The 16,009-nt window shown below is 33.0% G+C and overlaps 1 protein-coding gene across 10 annotated transcripts in view; it reads right to left on the bottom strand.

The window, feature by feature from the left end:
- ABI1 (abl interactor 1) overlaps positions 1-16,009 on the bottom strand; it is an 89,491-nt gene that overhangs the window by 11,827 nt on the left and 61,655 nt on the right. For 7 of the 10 annotated variants that reach the window (XM_023537180.1, XM_011371003.2, XM_011371006.2 and 4 more), the window contains 5 exons: positions 12,327-12,503; positions 9,294-9,308; positions 8,460-8,560; positions 7,061-7,201; positions 4,418-4,518 (listed from right to left, as the gene is read on the bottom strand). In XM_023537180.1, the coding sequence (XP_023392948.1) occupies positions 4,418-4,518; positions 7,061-7,201; positions 8,460-8,560; positions 9,294-9,308; positions 12,327-12,503 (535 nt within the window). The remainder of the gene's footprint in view (positions 1-4,417; positions 4,519-7,060; positions 7,202-8,459; positions 8,561-9,293; positions 9,309-12,326; positions 12,504-16,009) is intronic. The other 3 variants (XM_011371005.2, XM_011371008.2, XM_011371011.2) reach the window with 1 other exon arrangement.

The raw sequence follows: 16,009 nt of genomic DNA, 5'->3' as shown, positions 1-16,009 counted from the left end.
GTCTCTGCAACAAAATAGGTACCAAAAGATAGTCTGGTGGAAAACATCAGTTTTTAAATGTGAATGTATTAATTAATATCTACTATACAAACTTCTTCCTTTCCATTACCAAATCTTCTGAAGCACAGTATAAGAATCCATCCAGTCAGATCCAAGTTATACTATAAAATTTTAATAGTTAAAGCATATTTTCCACATATAGTACAATATTTATTTGAATGTTTATTGTATTAGCAGTATCAACACATATTATAGTTGAATCATTTTTTAAGAGAAGTACAACTTCTAGATTTAAAGCTGCTAAATAATGTCAGATTTCTTGTGTATCTCCAAACTTTAAGTATAACATACTTTTCCCTATCACTTAATTTTTTTTTTTGGTAACTGACAAAACTAAAAAAAAATTCAGACTGTAAAATATGGACATTTTAAGGTAGCTTTGTGTAGGAAATCCATTCTCTTTCTTCATATTTGGAAGGCTTTTTTTTCCATATTACACCCAAAACAATCTTCTTTTTTAATTATCATGCATATCTAAACTGACTAAAGTATTAATACTTAAAATTGTATTCAATGTCATCCTTACTAAGATTTCAAAAGTTTTATACTTAAAAGGTTAATAAAGTTCAAAGCCTCTAAAGTTAACTATATTTTCCAAAGGTAACTCTGGAATTAAGATTATCCTCTGTACCCAACCCAAACACCTAGCAATGAATATGTAAAAAGGCAGCATCTTACATTTCTTTTCATTCAAGTTGTCTAATTTAACCTCCCCTAGAGGTCATAAGAGTTATTAGATAAAATCGTACAGCAGAGGTTGTTCGTTAAAAGAAGTGCTAATATTTAACACTTTGGAGCTCCCAAGCCATAGGCAGTCACTAATTATTTAAATCATCCACATATTCATTTTCTAAATAGAAAAATATTTTAAAAATAAGTCTATTCAAAAGCTTTCGTGAGTAATTTTGGACAGCTAGGTTTTCTAGGAAACTAAAAAGTAACTCTATAACCATTTTTAATAGAAATCTCTGTAAAATTACTTTTATATTTCTCTGATCTATATAAAAAGTATATGTAATCCAAGTTATTTTTCTTGGTGATTTAAAACCCAAAACCAACTATTCAGCAGTTCCGAACTATGCCTATTTTAGAATTTAATTTTATTATGAAATAAACCATAATACCAAAAGGTATATTGATACATATAACTATATGTTATACATATAATTATATATATGCATATGGCTATATGGTAATATGTATTATATAATTATATGTAATGATCATATAACTTATTTACAAAAATATATAAGTACACATAATTTTTAAAGAATAAAATAAGATATATACCCTGCTCCAAGAAATAGAATATTACCAGTATCACTGAAGCTTCCTATATGTCCTCTTCTGGATCACAAACCCAAAAGGTATGTGTTAAACATTCACTTTTTTTCATCTTTTTTTTTTTTTTTTTTTTACCATATACAAGCTTTTAAAAAAAATCATAGGTAATCTTAAATAATACATATAAAGATTTTGCAAATTTATATTTTTATAATAAGATGATTATACATTGTTGGCTTGCTCTTTTCCTTACGACTTTATTTTTTCAAGATTCATCCATGTTGTTAAGTGTATCAATATATCATCCATTTTTATTGCTTTACATGAAAACATACCACAATTTATCCATTCTATTATTAGACGTTTCGGTTGCATCCAGTTTTGCTATTACTAACACTACTACTACAAACATTCCTAAATAAGGTTCCTGAGTTCCTCTACAACAGTGGTTCTCAAACTTCAGCGCTGATCAGAATTTCACCTTGAGGGCTTGTTACAATACAGATTGCTGGGCTCCAGTCCTCAGAGTTTCTGAGTAAATCTAGAGTGGAACCTAGAAGTTCACATTTCTAACTAGTTCCCCCACCATGAAGATGCTGTTGGTCGGGGGAGGGGGAGTGTCACTGTCACACTCTAAGAGCCACTGCTCTAAGAAGTGGTTTTTAAATTTTATGGTCTCAGGGATCACTCCTTAAAATTAGAGAAGCTCAAAAGCTTTTGTTGAGGTGGATTATAGCAACAGTTAATTACCATATTAGAAATCAAAAGTGATATATCTTTAAAACACATGAATCCACAAATACAAATTCCATTAGCTATCAAAGCAATGATTTTATCATATGTCATATAGCCTCTGAAAATTCCACAGTACCAGAATGAGAATGAAAAAGGCAAATAAATCTTATTATGAATATAGTTCTGATCTCAGAAACTGCATGAAAGAATCTTCACAACCCTCAGGAATCCCATAACATATTTGGGAACCAGTACTCTAAAGTAAATATTTAAAAATGAAATTGATAAATCTAAGGTAGAAACTCATTTAACTTGGCTAGTTAATAAATTACTTTCCAAAGTGAGTGTATCAACTAATAAACTCTGACCAGCAATGTACTTCCCTGACACTGCCCTTCCTTATCAACATTTGATACTAGCGGACTTCATTTTTACCCATTTGGTGGATAAAAATTAGTATCTCACTGTGGTTTTAATTTTCATTTTTCTGATGATCAATTGGGTTGAGGAAAATTTTTTTTTCACATGGATTGTCTGCCAACAATTTCTATTATTAGGGTCTTTTGTTATCTTCTTTTGCTCCTTTTCCTTTGAGTACAAGTACAAAAGTTTGAAAAGATGTTGCTGGAAGGCTGTATTTCACAATAATGAAACTCAGCTCTCATTATTTGAAACATCTCATTATCCATTTCTACCCAGATTATTGCTATTGTGTATTTCTAGGCTGAACAGTTTTATATTGAGTCTATATTTGGAATTCTCTATATGCTCAATCCAGTCACTCTCAACTTGGGAACAATTTAAAGTTATTTTACTGAAAAAAATGTTTCATGGGCTCTTCAGATGCACTAAGTACTGGGCTATATCAGAGTTTTTCAAACTGTGATCCATAGGAAAGCCTCAAAGCACCCCAAACCGCACATCATTTTCCTTTCCATTTTTCTTCCTTCTGCCCCTGCCTTCACTCCAATACTCTGACTGTTGTATATACCAGGGAGTTCCAAATCAAGGAGAACTTTTTAAAACATATTACATTACTAATTTAAAAAAATTTTTGAACAATCACTGCTATACTTTTCCTAGACAAATCTAAATAATATAAACCACATTAAAATGGTTATAAACAATGCACAGAAATATTTCATATTACAGAGGAAGTTATTCTATATTTGTTTTCTGTGTAACTTCAGAGGCCTTTCACCAGAAGAAATTAGTGTAAATTAGATTTAACACTTTAACCTTTGTATTACCCCTTACAACCTAGTAACTATAAAAGCTAGCAGTCTAACAGAGGAGTTTATTATGAATTACGCAAAGTAAGGTAAATCACTCCAATGGTTATGCAGTCTCACCTATCACAGTGCTCACTGGGAGAAGTGGTGGAAGAGGTGGTGCTGGTGGAGCTCCAGAAGGAGGAGGGACAGAAATGTTTTCTAATAAAATAGTTTATAATTCAGGTCAGAGTGCAAGAAAGAGAACTAAACATTCTGAAACAGTAAGAAAGTACAATGTTTTGGAAAGAAGAAAAAAAAAGAGAGAGAGACACACCCATATGTAAAGCATGTTCAAATGAATAAGAATTTTACTAGGTAAAGAGGCCATTGAGTTCATACCTGCATTAACTATAAAATATGCCTGTTTTTATAAGTAGCTTTTCTCCTTTTTCAACATCCTTGAAGCTAATAATTTTTCCCTAACAGTACTGATTATCATATTTACTTTTAAAATGTATATTTTTAACACTACAAAGTCTTCATTTCATTTACTAGAAATCAAAGGACTAATTTAATGCTCTGCAATGATTTTTTAAATTTTTATATAATCTAAAAAGTAAAAGAACTTTTCCTTTTACAATCCCATTTTACATTCATGGTATTTTACTGAAAGATATATTGAATATCATATATAAATATAATGAAGTCGCAGAAGAAACTAACATCAGAGTTGAAACACCAGCCTACGAGGCAATGCCAAAACACACTGATATATAATTCACATTATAGACACTGATCCTTTGGTTGGAGTATGAACAATATTGGTTTGCTCTCGAAATAATATCATTCTTGACTTGGAAAGTAATTCTAAAACAAAATGACCAAAAAGTTATTTAATAAAGTTATTTAATATGTTTTATATGTGAGGAGAAATGGCTGGTAAAACCCTAAAGACTGTGTAAAAACTAACCTAAAAAATGTTTTCTAATTTGTTAACATTTATAGTCTAGCAACAATCACATAAATTTAGCAAATAATTTTATCTAATAAAACTAAATTATTTCAGACTTGTGTAAAGAGCATAAATACTACTATATATTAAAATAGATTAATAAATAACATACCTGGTCCAATAGTGGGTGGTGAAGGTGTAGGCACGGCAATGGGAATGCCAATACTGCTGCTTCCACTGTTTTCTCGACTTCCACTCCCCCCGCTACTTCCACTGCAAAGAGAAGAAAAAATTGTGAAAAAGCAATTCTAAAGATTTATCCAAAACAATTCCCACAATCAACTCAAAGCCATTAACTACTGCCCTTTATGATATATATGTGTATATATAAATTTTAAAAATTGTTCAATATCAATTTTAACTCTAATACTTAGAGTGAAACACAAGAACCACTTCATTTCTCAATCTTTTGAAAATCGAATGAATCATAACAGTACTCAGAACTATCAGAAGAGATCATCCTACTGAGAAATGGGTGACCAATAAAGTCTTATAGTGCAATGAGTCAACAAGGGTTTATTTAAAATCTACTATGAACAGCAGTGATATAAAAGCAGACAATAACCATGTTGTCATGGAGCTCAGAGCTGAGAATGGGAAAGGAGACATTAAAAAACAGTGTGAAGCATGTCACAAGAGAAAATGCACAAGATGTTATAGAAATTAATAAAAGGTTAACCAGTTTTAGCCTGGAATTAGTCGGAAAACCTCCACGCATCTCAAGGAATGGTGATAAAACAGGAAATTTTCAGGAAAATGAGTGAAACAACAAAAAAAGACAGTAGTGAAGTAGTGAGAGGCATTCTAGAAAAGTTGTTACTGTCAAACTCTAAAAGTTCCCTCTGATTCTAATTCCTATGGATTTAGTGCCCCTTTAGGTATAAGACCTCATCCTATATACTTGTTTTTAGTAATCTGTGTATGCACAAACACGTCTGTAAATGTACATATGTGCATGTGTAGACTCAGACTCCACACTTTGTTTTAAAAACAACATCATTGGTTCAATAGGCCCAGAAACTTAACAGGGCAAAGACTTGCACTGCCTAGATAAAATTTTTTTTTCTCCAATGTGATCATTCTACAATTACATTATCACTTGTTAATGAAAGAAAAAGGAAATAAAAGAAAGATGTTTATATAACAAAAACAGCTTTAATGTGAAGGCCTCCCTTAACTTCCTCAAGCCAGGTGATCAATAATCTGCTTTGAAACAGCAATGCATCATAGATGTAATGAATGTTTTTGCATTTATTATCCTCTTCTACAATTACTGGCTTATGTGCTTTTTTTTTTATTTTGGCAAATTACAGCTCATGAGCCAAATCTGACTCATGATCCAATTTTTTACGACCTGTGAGCTAAGAACATTTTTTATATTTTTAAATAGTTGGAAAAAATCAAAAGTAGAATAATTTATGACACACTAAAATTATATGAAAGTCAAATTGCAGTACTATATATAAAATGTTATTGGAACACAGCCTCACTCGATAATTTACGTATTGTCCATAGCTGCTTTCGTGCTACATTGGGGAGCTGAGTAACTACAACAGAGACCATATGGCCCACAAATCCTAAAATATTGACAATCTGGCCCTTTATAAAAAAGTTTGTTGATCTCTGTTTTAACAGAATGAGCTTCTGGAAAAAAAAACTGTCAATTTATTGGTATGTCCCTAATACCTAACGAAGTAACTCTTAATAACTAGTTGTTGTATATAAACTACAGAGAAAAACCAAGCTTTGATAAAATAATTCAGTAACAAACATGACCTCACTCAACTGCAGATATCAATATAAGAATGTATTTACTAAGAGTAGCAAAAACAACAAATGCCAATTACATAGTATCTAAGAGCCTGATACCCTATTTAGTTGAAACCCCAAAAATGGTTTTACTAAGTTATATCTCTAATACACCAAACTAAAGGTCAAGGTAAACAGAGGTTCTTGCTCAAGTTAGGAGGTGAGAGGTAAAATTAAAGAATAAAACAAATTAAGCTGTACAATAAATATGTCTAGCTTTAAAAAAGTGCCCCAAAATGGAATGGCCACTTTTGGGGGAAAGAAGGTAGAGGCAATAATTGGGTAGGGGCCTGAGGGGGACTTCTGGTTTGCTAGTAAGGTCTCATTTTCAGATCTGGGTGATGATTACATGAGTATGTTCAAATAGTATTAATCCATTAAGTTGTATACTTAATAAAGTGTACACTTTTCTAAATGCAAGTTATGCTCCAAAACCAAGTTTTTAAAAATCCACTGGGTAGTTGATTTGTTGTACTTTTTTATTAAACAATTTATACTATAACATAATCTGGAGTATATCAACTCTCAATAAATTCTTGCTCAGGACTAAGCTAAGTCTTCTTTCCTCCAACCTCTCAAAAAGTTTAAATCATGCTTTATAATTTCTGATATTTAACCTCTTATCTAAAACAGTAAGAGTGGCTGCCTTGATCTTTTTTAAAAGACTATTCTAAAAAATACTCTTTGGCCTCAATCCAGATATCCATCTGTACGTCTGTCAAAAGGAAGATATAGCAGCAATCTGCTAATAGAATAAACATATATTTAAAAATCTAAAAATAAGAAGTTATGACAGAAATTTTCAGGAGCATAAACAATATTACTACCCTCAATGTTCGGTATTAGCATTAGAGCAGAACTTTACTTAACAACTTTGTAGAATTTGTGACCAGTCAATAACCCTTACATTCAGATGTCCAAAGTCTCAACCTAAAGGACTGATTACCTGTGTGTCCTTGGTCTCTGATTTAAAGACGCTGTCCTGCCTGGGCTATGCTGACTTCCAAGCCTAGCAGGACTTGTCATGTAGTCATTAGGAACTGTTGGAGGTTTTACAGGTTCCAGGGTTTTGTAAGGAGTATTCCGTCTAAAGAAGCATTAGAGAAAGGAACAATGAACATGAATGATAAAATGGTATCTTCTCCCCAATCTGTGATTGCCCCTTTGTAACAAAGTATAACGAGTTTTTAAAAAACATTTAACAAAATGTATTTAAAAAATTCTTAATTGTAGTATATAACTTTTGTTACTTTATGCAAAAACTAAAATGTTACCTTTTCTTAGGAAAACCAAAAGAAAGGGTAATTTAAAAGTTCTAACCTTATTTTTAAAAATACTGGTTACAATTTTTTAAATGCCCAATAATACCGAACCTTAGAAATAGGCATTATTTCCAGTTCAGTTACCCAAAGCCATTGTCTTTGTACATTATGGAAGCTAAATATCTCCTCTGCAATTTATTCCTACCTCAATGTGGAAAGATTGGACAAGTACATTCTGATCCTAGGCATAATGCCATTACTTTTTCAATAAATGATTTTAACTTTTATATTGAATAATTTTATGTTTTTTTTTCAAGGGCAAGGAATTTACAGAATGAAAGTAAAAACCAAGATTCAGTAAAGTTGATTGTTGCTTCCTATTACTATGAAACAATGATTTCCTAGTCCTCCACTAAAAACTCTAATATACTATTTCCAATGCTAAGGTGAACAATCTTTCAGAATGTCTCACCTATTATTCAATATTTTTATTGCATTGAGAATTGCGAAGAAAGAAGCCACCAACTGTTATCTTTTCTACTTCTCAAACTGGCTTTCCCACAAAGCTATTCAAATATGAAGAGCCCCAAGATTACCAGCAGAAGCACAGTAAGAAGTACTTCAGGTAAAGAGCCCCTAAGTTCCAGGTGGCAAGCAGTAGAGGAAACAAGAGCTGCAGGTTATCGAGCCAAACTACACAAAATAGACCACTTATTCAGAGTACTGTAATATAAATACTGTAAATACACGTGAAAAGCACCATATGGAATTCTCTGGTCATTTCATTTGAAATGAACTTGTCAAATTTGTGGGGTTTTTTAAAAAAGGGAATTAAAAGATAAAAAATAAATTAATGCTCATTTACACATGTACAAAATATAGAGAATATTATAATATAGACAATATTATAAAACAGGCAGATCCATTTTGGATTCTGTTCAAGGAAATAAGAACCAGAATGAGCTTGTAAAAGGTAGTGTCACATTCAGAAGGTCCCACAGCAAAGATTTATACATTTAAGTCACATAAACATCTTTTCCTTAAAAATATGAATTTTCTTGTAAAATATAGTTGAATTCTTACCCCAATGTTCCCCGGCCTGACATAGGAGGACTTGGTGGTTTCTGAGTAGGAGGATTTGTTCTCGACAGTGTGCCAGTTCTTGCAGGCTGGTTACTTCCATGCTAAAATGTAGAAAAAAAGAGCTTTTATTTTTATATCAAATTGTTCTCTTAGTGTTTTGATACCATGTATTTTTTTTTTTAACACCAGAATGTGAAGTAAGGATTCCCAGACAGTTTTTACAACAGACTTTGGTACTATATTTTAAAAGGTCAAGAAACCACTTACACTTGACTTTTCTTATTATTTTGTGCTATTCATACCAATTTATGGCAAAATACAGGTGAAATTATTAGATTTTCTATATCATTTTATTGTTAAACATGTTAACTGAGATCAAACATTTGCATTCAAATACTGGGTTTCCCAAAATTTCTGAAATGTTTACATGAATGTAATATAAACTGCAGATCTCAATGTCAATTTGTTAAAACAGTTATCTGAAAACTAATTTTTATCCTAACAATTCAGTAACAAAGTCATATATGATGTCTGGGAAACCTCCTAATTGTAAGTCAATAAAAGCAAGGCAACTATCAAAAAATGAGCAAAGCAATAAATGTTAGCAAAATTAATGTTCCTATATAAATGCAGATGTCAATATATCTTTGATATATTAACACATCCAAGCTAAATGTTGCTGATTTGAACTGAGTTTGAGTATATTTAATCTACATATATCCTATGGGGAAAAAGCAGACAGACATAGGAAGAGTTTTCAAATTTTAGTGGCTCTGCAGCCTCTATCAATATAGAGGTAATACTGTGGATCAAATGATAAGTAATATCTCTTACCTTGGCTTTTAGCCACTTTACGTTGGCAAAAAAAAAGGGGGGGAAAAAGTAGAAATTAATTCTAAATAAGTTATATCTGATAGGACAGGTTTACATTTACAGTTATTCCATTCATGTTTATTGACTTTACCCAGCCATTATTTTCAATATCTTGTAAAGAAAAATGTATCCATAAACAGTAGAGAAATATTTATGTGTATCACATATTTTTAAAAGACTATTCCACAAAAGAAACCACCACTTAATCATGCCAATCTCATGCAGTTCCAATAATTCGTTAGATTAGTATTTTATCCAACTGATCATAATGATAAACAAGCAAACTTTAATTTAACATATGAAATGTAAGGCTACTTTAATACATCATTGTACAAGACTTAAGACTTTACTGGATTATAAATGCCCAAGTACAAGTATTCATTATTTGAACAGTTTAGTATTTTCAAAAAGTGATAAACTTCAAGTGTTGGAATTCAAAACAACAGGTTGTTTTTCAATTTGGAAAAAGACCTAACACCTCAATGTTTAAAAACAAAATCACTCTCACAGTAATGGCTTAGCCAGATTCTAACTAAGGAATAAACAAACAGGGTCTGGAAACTCTCATTCGTAATTTATGAATCCAAACCTGACCAGGCTAACACTAGCAGGAAGTTATAGGTTTAGTTCTAAGTTTTCTTCTGAAGTAGTTCAGCCAAAATTCAAAACTAAAGAAAAGCTGCTCTGATCTTAAAGGCTACTTCTATGAAACATGACTAGTCTATATATAAAATAATATGTACATATAAAAATATGAACACATGTACGAAAGAATATGAAATAATGTATACAGTCCTAAAGCATCATTAGCTGTACTATGCCACTTTAGAAGAAGTATCGTCAGGTTGTAGAATCAATCTTTTTATAAATTTTGAGGTTTCAAGTTCTTTCCATAACATTCTGTTCTAAATATGTAGTCATCGTTTTTCAGGTGATCATAAAGGCAACATTAAGGAAAAGCATTCAGTGGAGGAATGCACTTTGTCCTAGATACATTGTAATTTCTAGAAACTGCCAGAATTTTGGTATTCTTTAATATTTGTTTAGAATGATATTGCTCATTTTTACCTGGAAACAATGTCTGGAATTCTACCTAGCTACTACCTTTATCACCAGGTTTTAGAAATTAAACTTTAATAACATTATTATCCTTGAAGATATGGTATACTAGAAATTTTTAATTAAGCCAGCAATAATCTTTAAAAAAAACTGAAAAACTGGAGAAATAAAGCAGCAATGAGACTAGTAGGGTAAAAATAATTGTTTTTTTTTATAACTCAGAAACAAAATATGGACAAATATGCCACATACAGCTTCTAAGATATAATGTTCTCACAGAATACCCATCCTCCTACCCCCAGTCAAAAATATATTTTAAAATACTCTGTGTAACAATGAGAAAGTACTTAATGTCACAGAACTGTAACTTAAAATGCTTAAATAGCACATTTTTTGTTATGTATATTTTGCCTCAATTTTTAGTTTTTTTCCCCAAACACCCTGTGTCTAAAATATCCATATTACAAAAGTAGATTGCCAAAATTCACATCTGTATATTTTCAGTATATATATATCATGTGTTTATACTTCCCATTTATGATGGGAAGTTAAAAATTCCCATATATGATGAAACAGTTAAATATTCTCACTGAAATGTCCTTGTAAAATGTGGTTTCATCTTAAATCCTTCTAAGTATTGTGTATTAAACACAATTTAGTGGAGGGATAACATAGGATATTCACTTCTAAGGTGGTAACAGAATTTTTTTATGAGTATGTACTGCTTTAATAGGAAGAAAAATCAAGATAAGGTAAAAAAGAAAGTGAATGAGTAGGTATTTTTAATTGAAAGGCATGTAATACAAAAGAAGTTCTTCCAGACTCTCAAAATCCAAATCCCATCTCAATCTAGTCTAAAATATCTTATATTAGAATTGAATTTAAGCTCTTATACGACCCTAGTCACATCTTTGGGTACAAATACAAGAAACAAACGAGCAGCCTCCTCTACATCTGCAAAGTGTCCCAACATTACATATAACTTCCAAGCATGACAGCAAAGGGGAAATTCTAACAGTCTAGAAGAAGGGCAGAATACAGACCAATGTTGTCAGCTATACTCCTCTCTTGACCAGGAACCCCAGATAATTCAGAATGCAACAGATCCAGCAATAGCCCCAGTCTGATCAACCATCTAGGAAAAACTTCAACATTCTAGGTGATTCCTAAAAATTTATTATAAGTATTCTAAAAATCAAGAACAAAATCAAATAATGGTCCTCTAGGAAAGGGACTATCAAATTTCAAAGGAATAGTTCACCCTGAGCAAAGACGGTTAAAGAATTCAAGTCACTCCAGGTGCCTGCAAAATGACCCATGAATACCTGAAGAATTGACAGGCTAAAGGTATCCTTCAAGTGCGCTAATTCTACCATGCTATGAAATGGACATGGGCAACAAATAATTTCTTTCCTAAAAGCCTGTTAGGGTGAGGAGTGGGAGAGTCAGGGATGGTGAACAAAACAAAATCACATAAAATTTTTTATTTTTCCTATGTTCTGAAATTACATCTATATCCACATAAATGCACTAATGTATACATATATTTAGGAATAAAGTTTTACAGATTATTTTCTAAGCCAATTCTGGAAAGAATATAAATTTTTTATTTGTAAATATCCATTTGGTAGTGAAAGCAAGACATGGTATTCACAACACAAATTTATAATATTAGTTCTGGATTCAAATGGCTTAATTAATAAACAGCTCTTATTATCAAGTCTTATTATCTTCCTGAATACAGTCCATTCCACAGGTAAAATTCTGTCCGAGGTTAGCATAAAACATAATATTAAATATTTTATGAAAATTGTAATGCTGGTTAATAGCTAAAAACATCTATTAATTCAAGAAAATTATCTTTATGACCATTTTCCTCTCCAAAGTATTTATTGGATAAATTATTTCAAGTTAATATAATACAGAAATGCTTACCTTGACACCATGGCCCACATCATCCAGAACTGTATAGTCAATAGGTTTCCGAATATACCTTACAGGACGCTCCATATTTGCAGGTGCTATTATTTTGTGAGTTCTTGATGTATTCTTATTTGTTGTCAAAATACCAATCTCCCTTCGGGCCACTTTCTCTTTATGGATGTCCACAGTCTATATTTTAAGTTTAAACAAAGCAAGAAAATATTATCAGGCACAGTAAATAATATATATAATGTTCATATATATTGGATGATATATAGGTTGCACCATAAGACTGTAACAGATGTCTATTGTCTAGTGAATACTATGTCTTTCCCTTCAAAATTAAGTAATTATTCTTAAAGCTCAAAACAGGAAATATCTTAAAGGTAATTACAAGTACAAACTAATTTAACGAATTTGATTCTAAAAAAATTCTCGGGAAAGCCATTTTCTTTCCTAAAGCCTTGGCGTTTGTGAAAAGGAAGGGAAGTCCTGCTCTCAGTGGCTTACACTTCATGCAGAGAAAAATGATAAGAAGCAGAGGTTACAGATTGGCAGCATACAGCCTACCTAGTACTGGCCTTTATGGCTTTAAAATTTTTTTTTTATTTAGTTGTCAACATTTAAAAACTGGGTAACAGCACACGAGCAATAATTATGTAACTGCTCAACAATTTAAACTTTGGCCTAAGAGTAAGGGGAAACCAATAACAAATTTAAATTGAGAGACATCATCAGATCTCAGTTCTAAAAGATCCCTCTGGAAGAGGAGATGAGGCCAGACAAAACAAGACTATTAGCAGTGAGACCAGTTAGGAGGGACTTCTGGTAGTCTAGGTGAGAAAAAGGAAGGATGTAAACTGAACTGAAGCAGCAAGGGGTGGGGCAAAAAGAAACTGTCAGAAAGAAAACAAGTTTAACATTAACGCCTGCTTAAGATTCTATTTCACCAGAATTTTAAAAATTGAGAAGGAACCTGTAATCAAAAATGTTCTCCCAGCTCCAAAGCAAGGTAAAGGAGAAAACTTTCCTTGGGTCTCTAGAACTTTTGCAATCTTGCAAAAAAAGATAATGACTCCTTTTGTTCTGGATATTTATACAGTAAACAGCCTTAGAAGATATAGTGTCTCCTTGGAAAGGAAAATACAAGTTTATGTATTGTCCAGTATAATAAAGATAATGTCACCCTCCAGGGCAAAGGTTGGCTTATTGCCCATTATAAAAGATCTGTTCCCTTAAGCTGATAATTCTTTTCTTTTATGCACCCCATTCTGTGTGCAGGCATCATCACTTGGCTCTCTTGGAAGACTCCTATGGAAACTGGGGCTAGTTATCTGGCACAAATGCTGACGCTCTTGCTACTGCTACTGCCATGAGTAATGACATCCTTCGTCTGTCTCATGTCTTCTAACAGGATCCATGATATTGTGGCACACTAACTGGTTAGCTTGAGTGAAGGGTGAAATCTCAAACCCTTTGCAATTTTTGACAGTTTTGGCAATGAGGATGGAATGCTGACAAAGACAAAGCGTTCTAGAAGTGGAATGAGAGGCCAGTTAACAGGAACTGAGAGGAGATGATGGGAATTGTGGGTTAACACGTTGACTAAATTGTGCAGTCAACCAGGCAATGAATGGTCCACAACTTTATTAGCTGTTAATGAGACAGAAATGAGGAGGTCGTTTAGGCTGAGCACCAGGAAGTAGCATGCTCAAAGACAGCAGCCTGAATGACTCTGCATACTGTCAACTCTCCAACAAGCAATCAGCCTCAGCAGGTGTGCCGTCTGAACAGCTACTACTAAGATTTGTCTGGTGGATGGAGGAGGGAGCAAGTAAGATTCTGTCCCCTACAGAGCAATGTATCAGGAGGAAAACTGAAACTGTGATGAGAACCAAGAGAATCTTTTAGAACTTAGGCTAGTTTGCAAGGAGAACTTTGAGGCGGGGCACATAATGTTTGTTAAAGAAGAATGGTAATAGATGGCTATCTTATTGCTCAGCCCCTCCCTCAGTCTATTTTGTCAACATTCAATCCACTGAGTGAGTAAAAGGCCTGAGCATTTTCTGGCAACAAGTCAAGTTTGCTCTAAGAGAGCTTTGGCTCCCTAGGGAGAACTTTCCTGAGAAAACTCCTTCGGGTACTGACTAGTCTTAGGGCTCTTACTATACAGTTGAAAATGATGATGGTGATTCACTGGAGAATGAGAAACTCACCCAAAGAAATCTAGATGAATTCTTGCTGCCAGCCCTACCAGCCTTAGAAATGATCACTAATCCTTATGTCGAAATCCAGCAAGACTTCAAGAGATATTATCTTGACAATGGAACAGCAAATAGCCCAAATTAGGTGGACTCCTAAAAATGATGCCGCTGTGCAGATCAAGCCCAAGTCAGCCAAAGGGTACAAACCCATGGCCAGTGCCAGAAAGCAATGTGGCTGTGGCTGCTGAATCAAGGTGTTCCCAAGCAGAAATGATGGTGTCAGTGCTATAGAACATAGGGCTTTGGATGAACCAAAAGCAATACAGGTTTAATTGGTTGATCAGCTTGCGGCTACAGTACCGCTCAAAATAAAATGCACCTTGTTTACTGCTGCACAGGTGCTTTCTCCCAACCCCTCCCTATGCCCCAACCTCAGATGCTTTAAAGAGAAAGATGACTAGCAGTGGGATCAAGTTTGCCAAGTCTTCAATGGGAACTGAGGACCAAACATACCTGGGTATACCAGTTCACTCTGTGGATGGGAAGAACTCAAAATTTTATGGCTCTGTTAGATACTCATTTCTGGGTATTTATCTGAAGAAAATAAGAACACTAATGCAAAAAGATACATGCACCCCATGTTCAGTGCACCATTATTTGCAATAGCCAAGATATGGAAACAACCTAAGTGTCCATCTATGGATGAATGGATAAAGCAGCTGTGGTATATAGATATACAATGGAATACTATTCAGTCACAAAAAAAGAATGAAATCTTGCCATTTGTGACACCATGAATAGGCCCTGAGGGCATTATGCTAAGTGAAATAAGTCAGACAGAGAAAGACAAATACTAAAAAACAAACAACAAAAACAAGCTCATAGATAAGTCACCAGGATATAATGTATAACATGGCAACTACAGTTTAATAATACCGTATTGTATGTTTGAAAGTTGCTAAGTGAGTAAATTTTTAAAGTCCATCAAAAGAAAAATAAATTTTATAATTATGTATGGAACAGATGTTAACTAGACTTATTGTGGTGATCACTTCACAATATAGACAAACGTCAAATCATTATGTTGTATACCTGAAACGAGTATATTATTATATGTCAATTATACCTCTCTTTAAAAAAAAAAGTTTGCATATCAGAAATTTGTTTCCTCTTTTTCCAACACTTTAATCCCGGTCAATCAACTATCATCGCCCAACCTGGCTATTACAATAGCTTCCTAACTGGTCCACTTGCATTCAATCTAGCCTCTCTCCGATCTGTTCTCCATCATGTAACCACGGTGATCTTTACAAAAACACTAAACTTGAGAAAACAAAGTGAAAAAATGTGACACTATCTCACCTGCTTAAATCTTATTAAAAGAATATCCCACAAGGTTCCCAGTCTTTATGGGAAAAAACAAATTCAAAATGGCTTGAGTTTTTTCCATACTTTCCTCAAACATCATGGTGTTCATAACTCTCCTTAAAA

The sequence above is a fragment of the Pteropus vampyrus genome, unplaced genomic scaffold (genome assembly GCF_000151845.1).
Source record: "Pteropus vampyrus isolate Shadow unplaced genomic scaffold, Pvam_2.0 Scaffold180, whole genome shotgun sequence".
NCBI classification, from domain to species: domain Eukaryota; kingdom Metazoa; phylum Chordata; class Mammalia; order Chiroptera; family Pteropodidae; genus Pteropus; species Pteropus vampyrus.
This window is presented reverse-complemented; position numbering and strand designations above follow the sequence as displayed.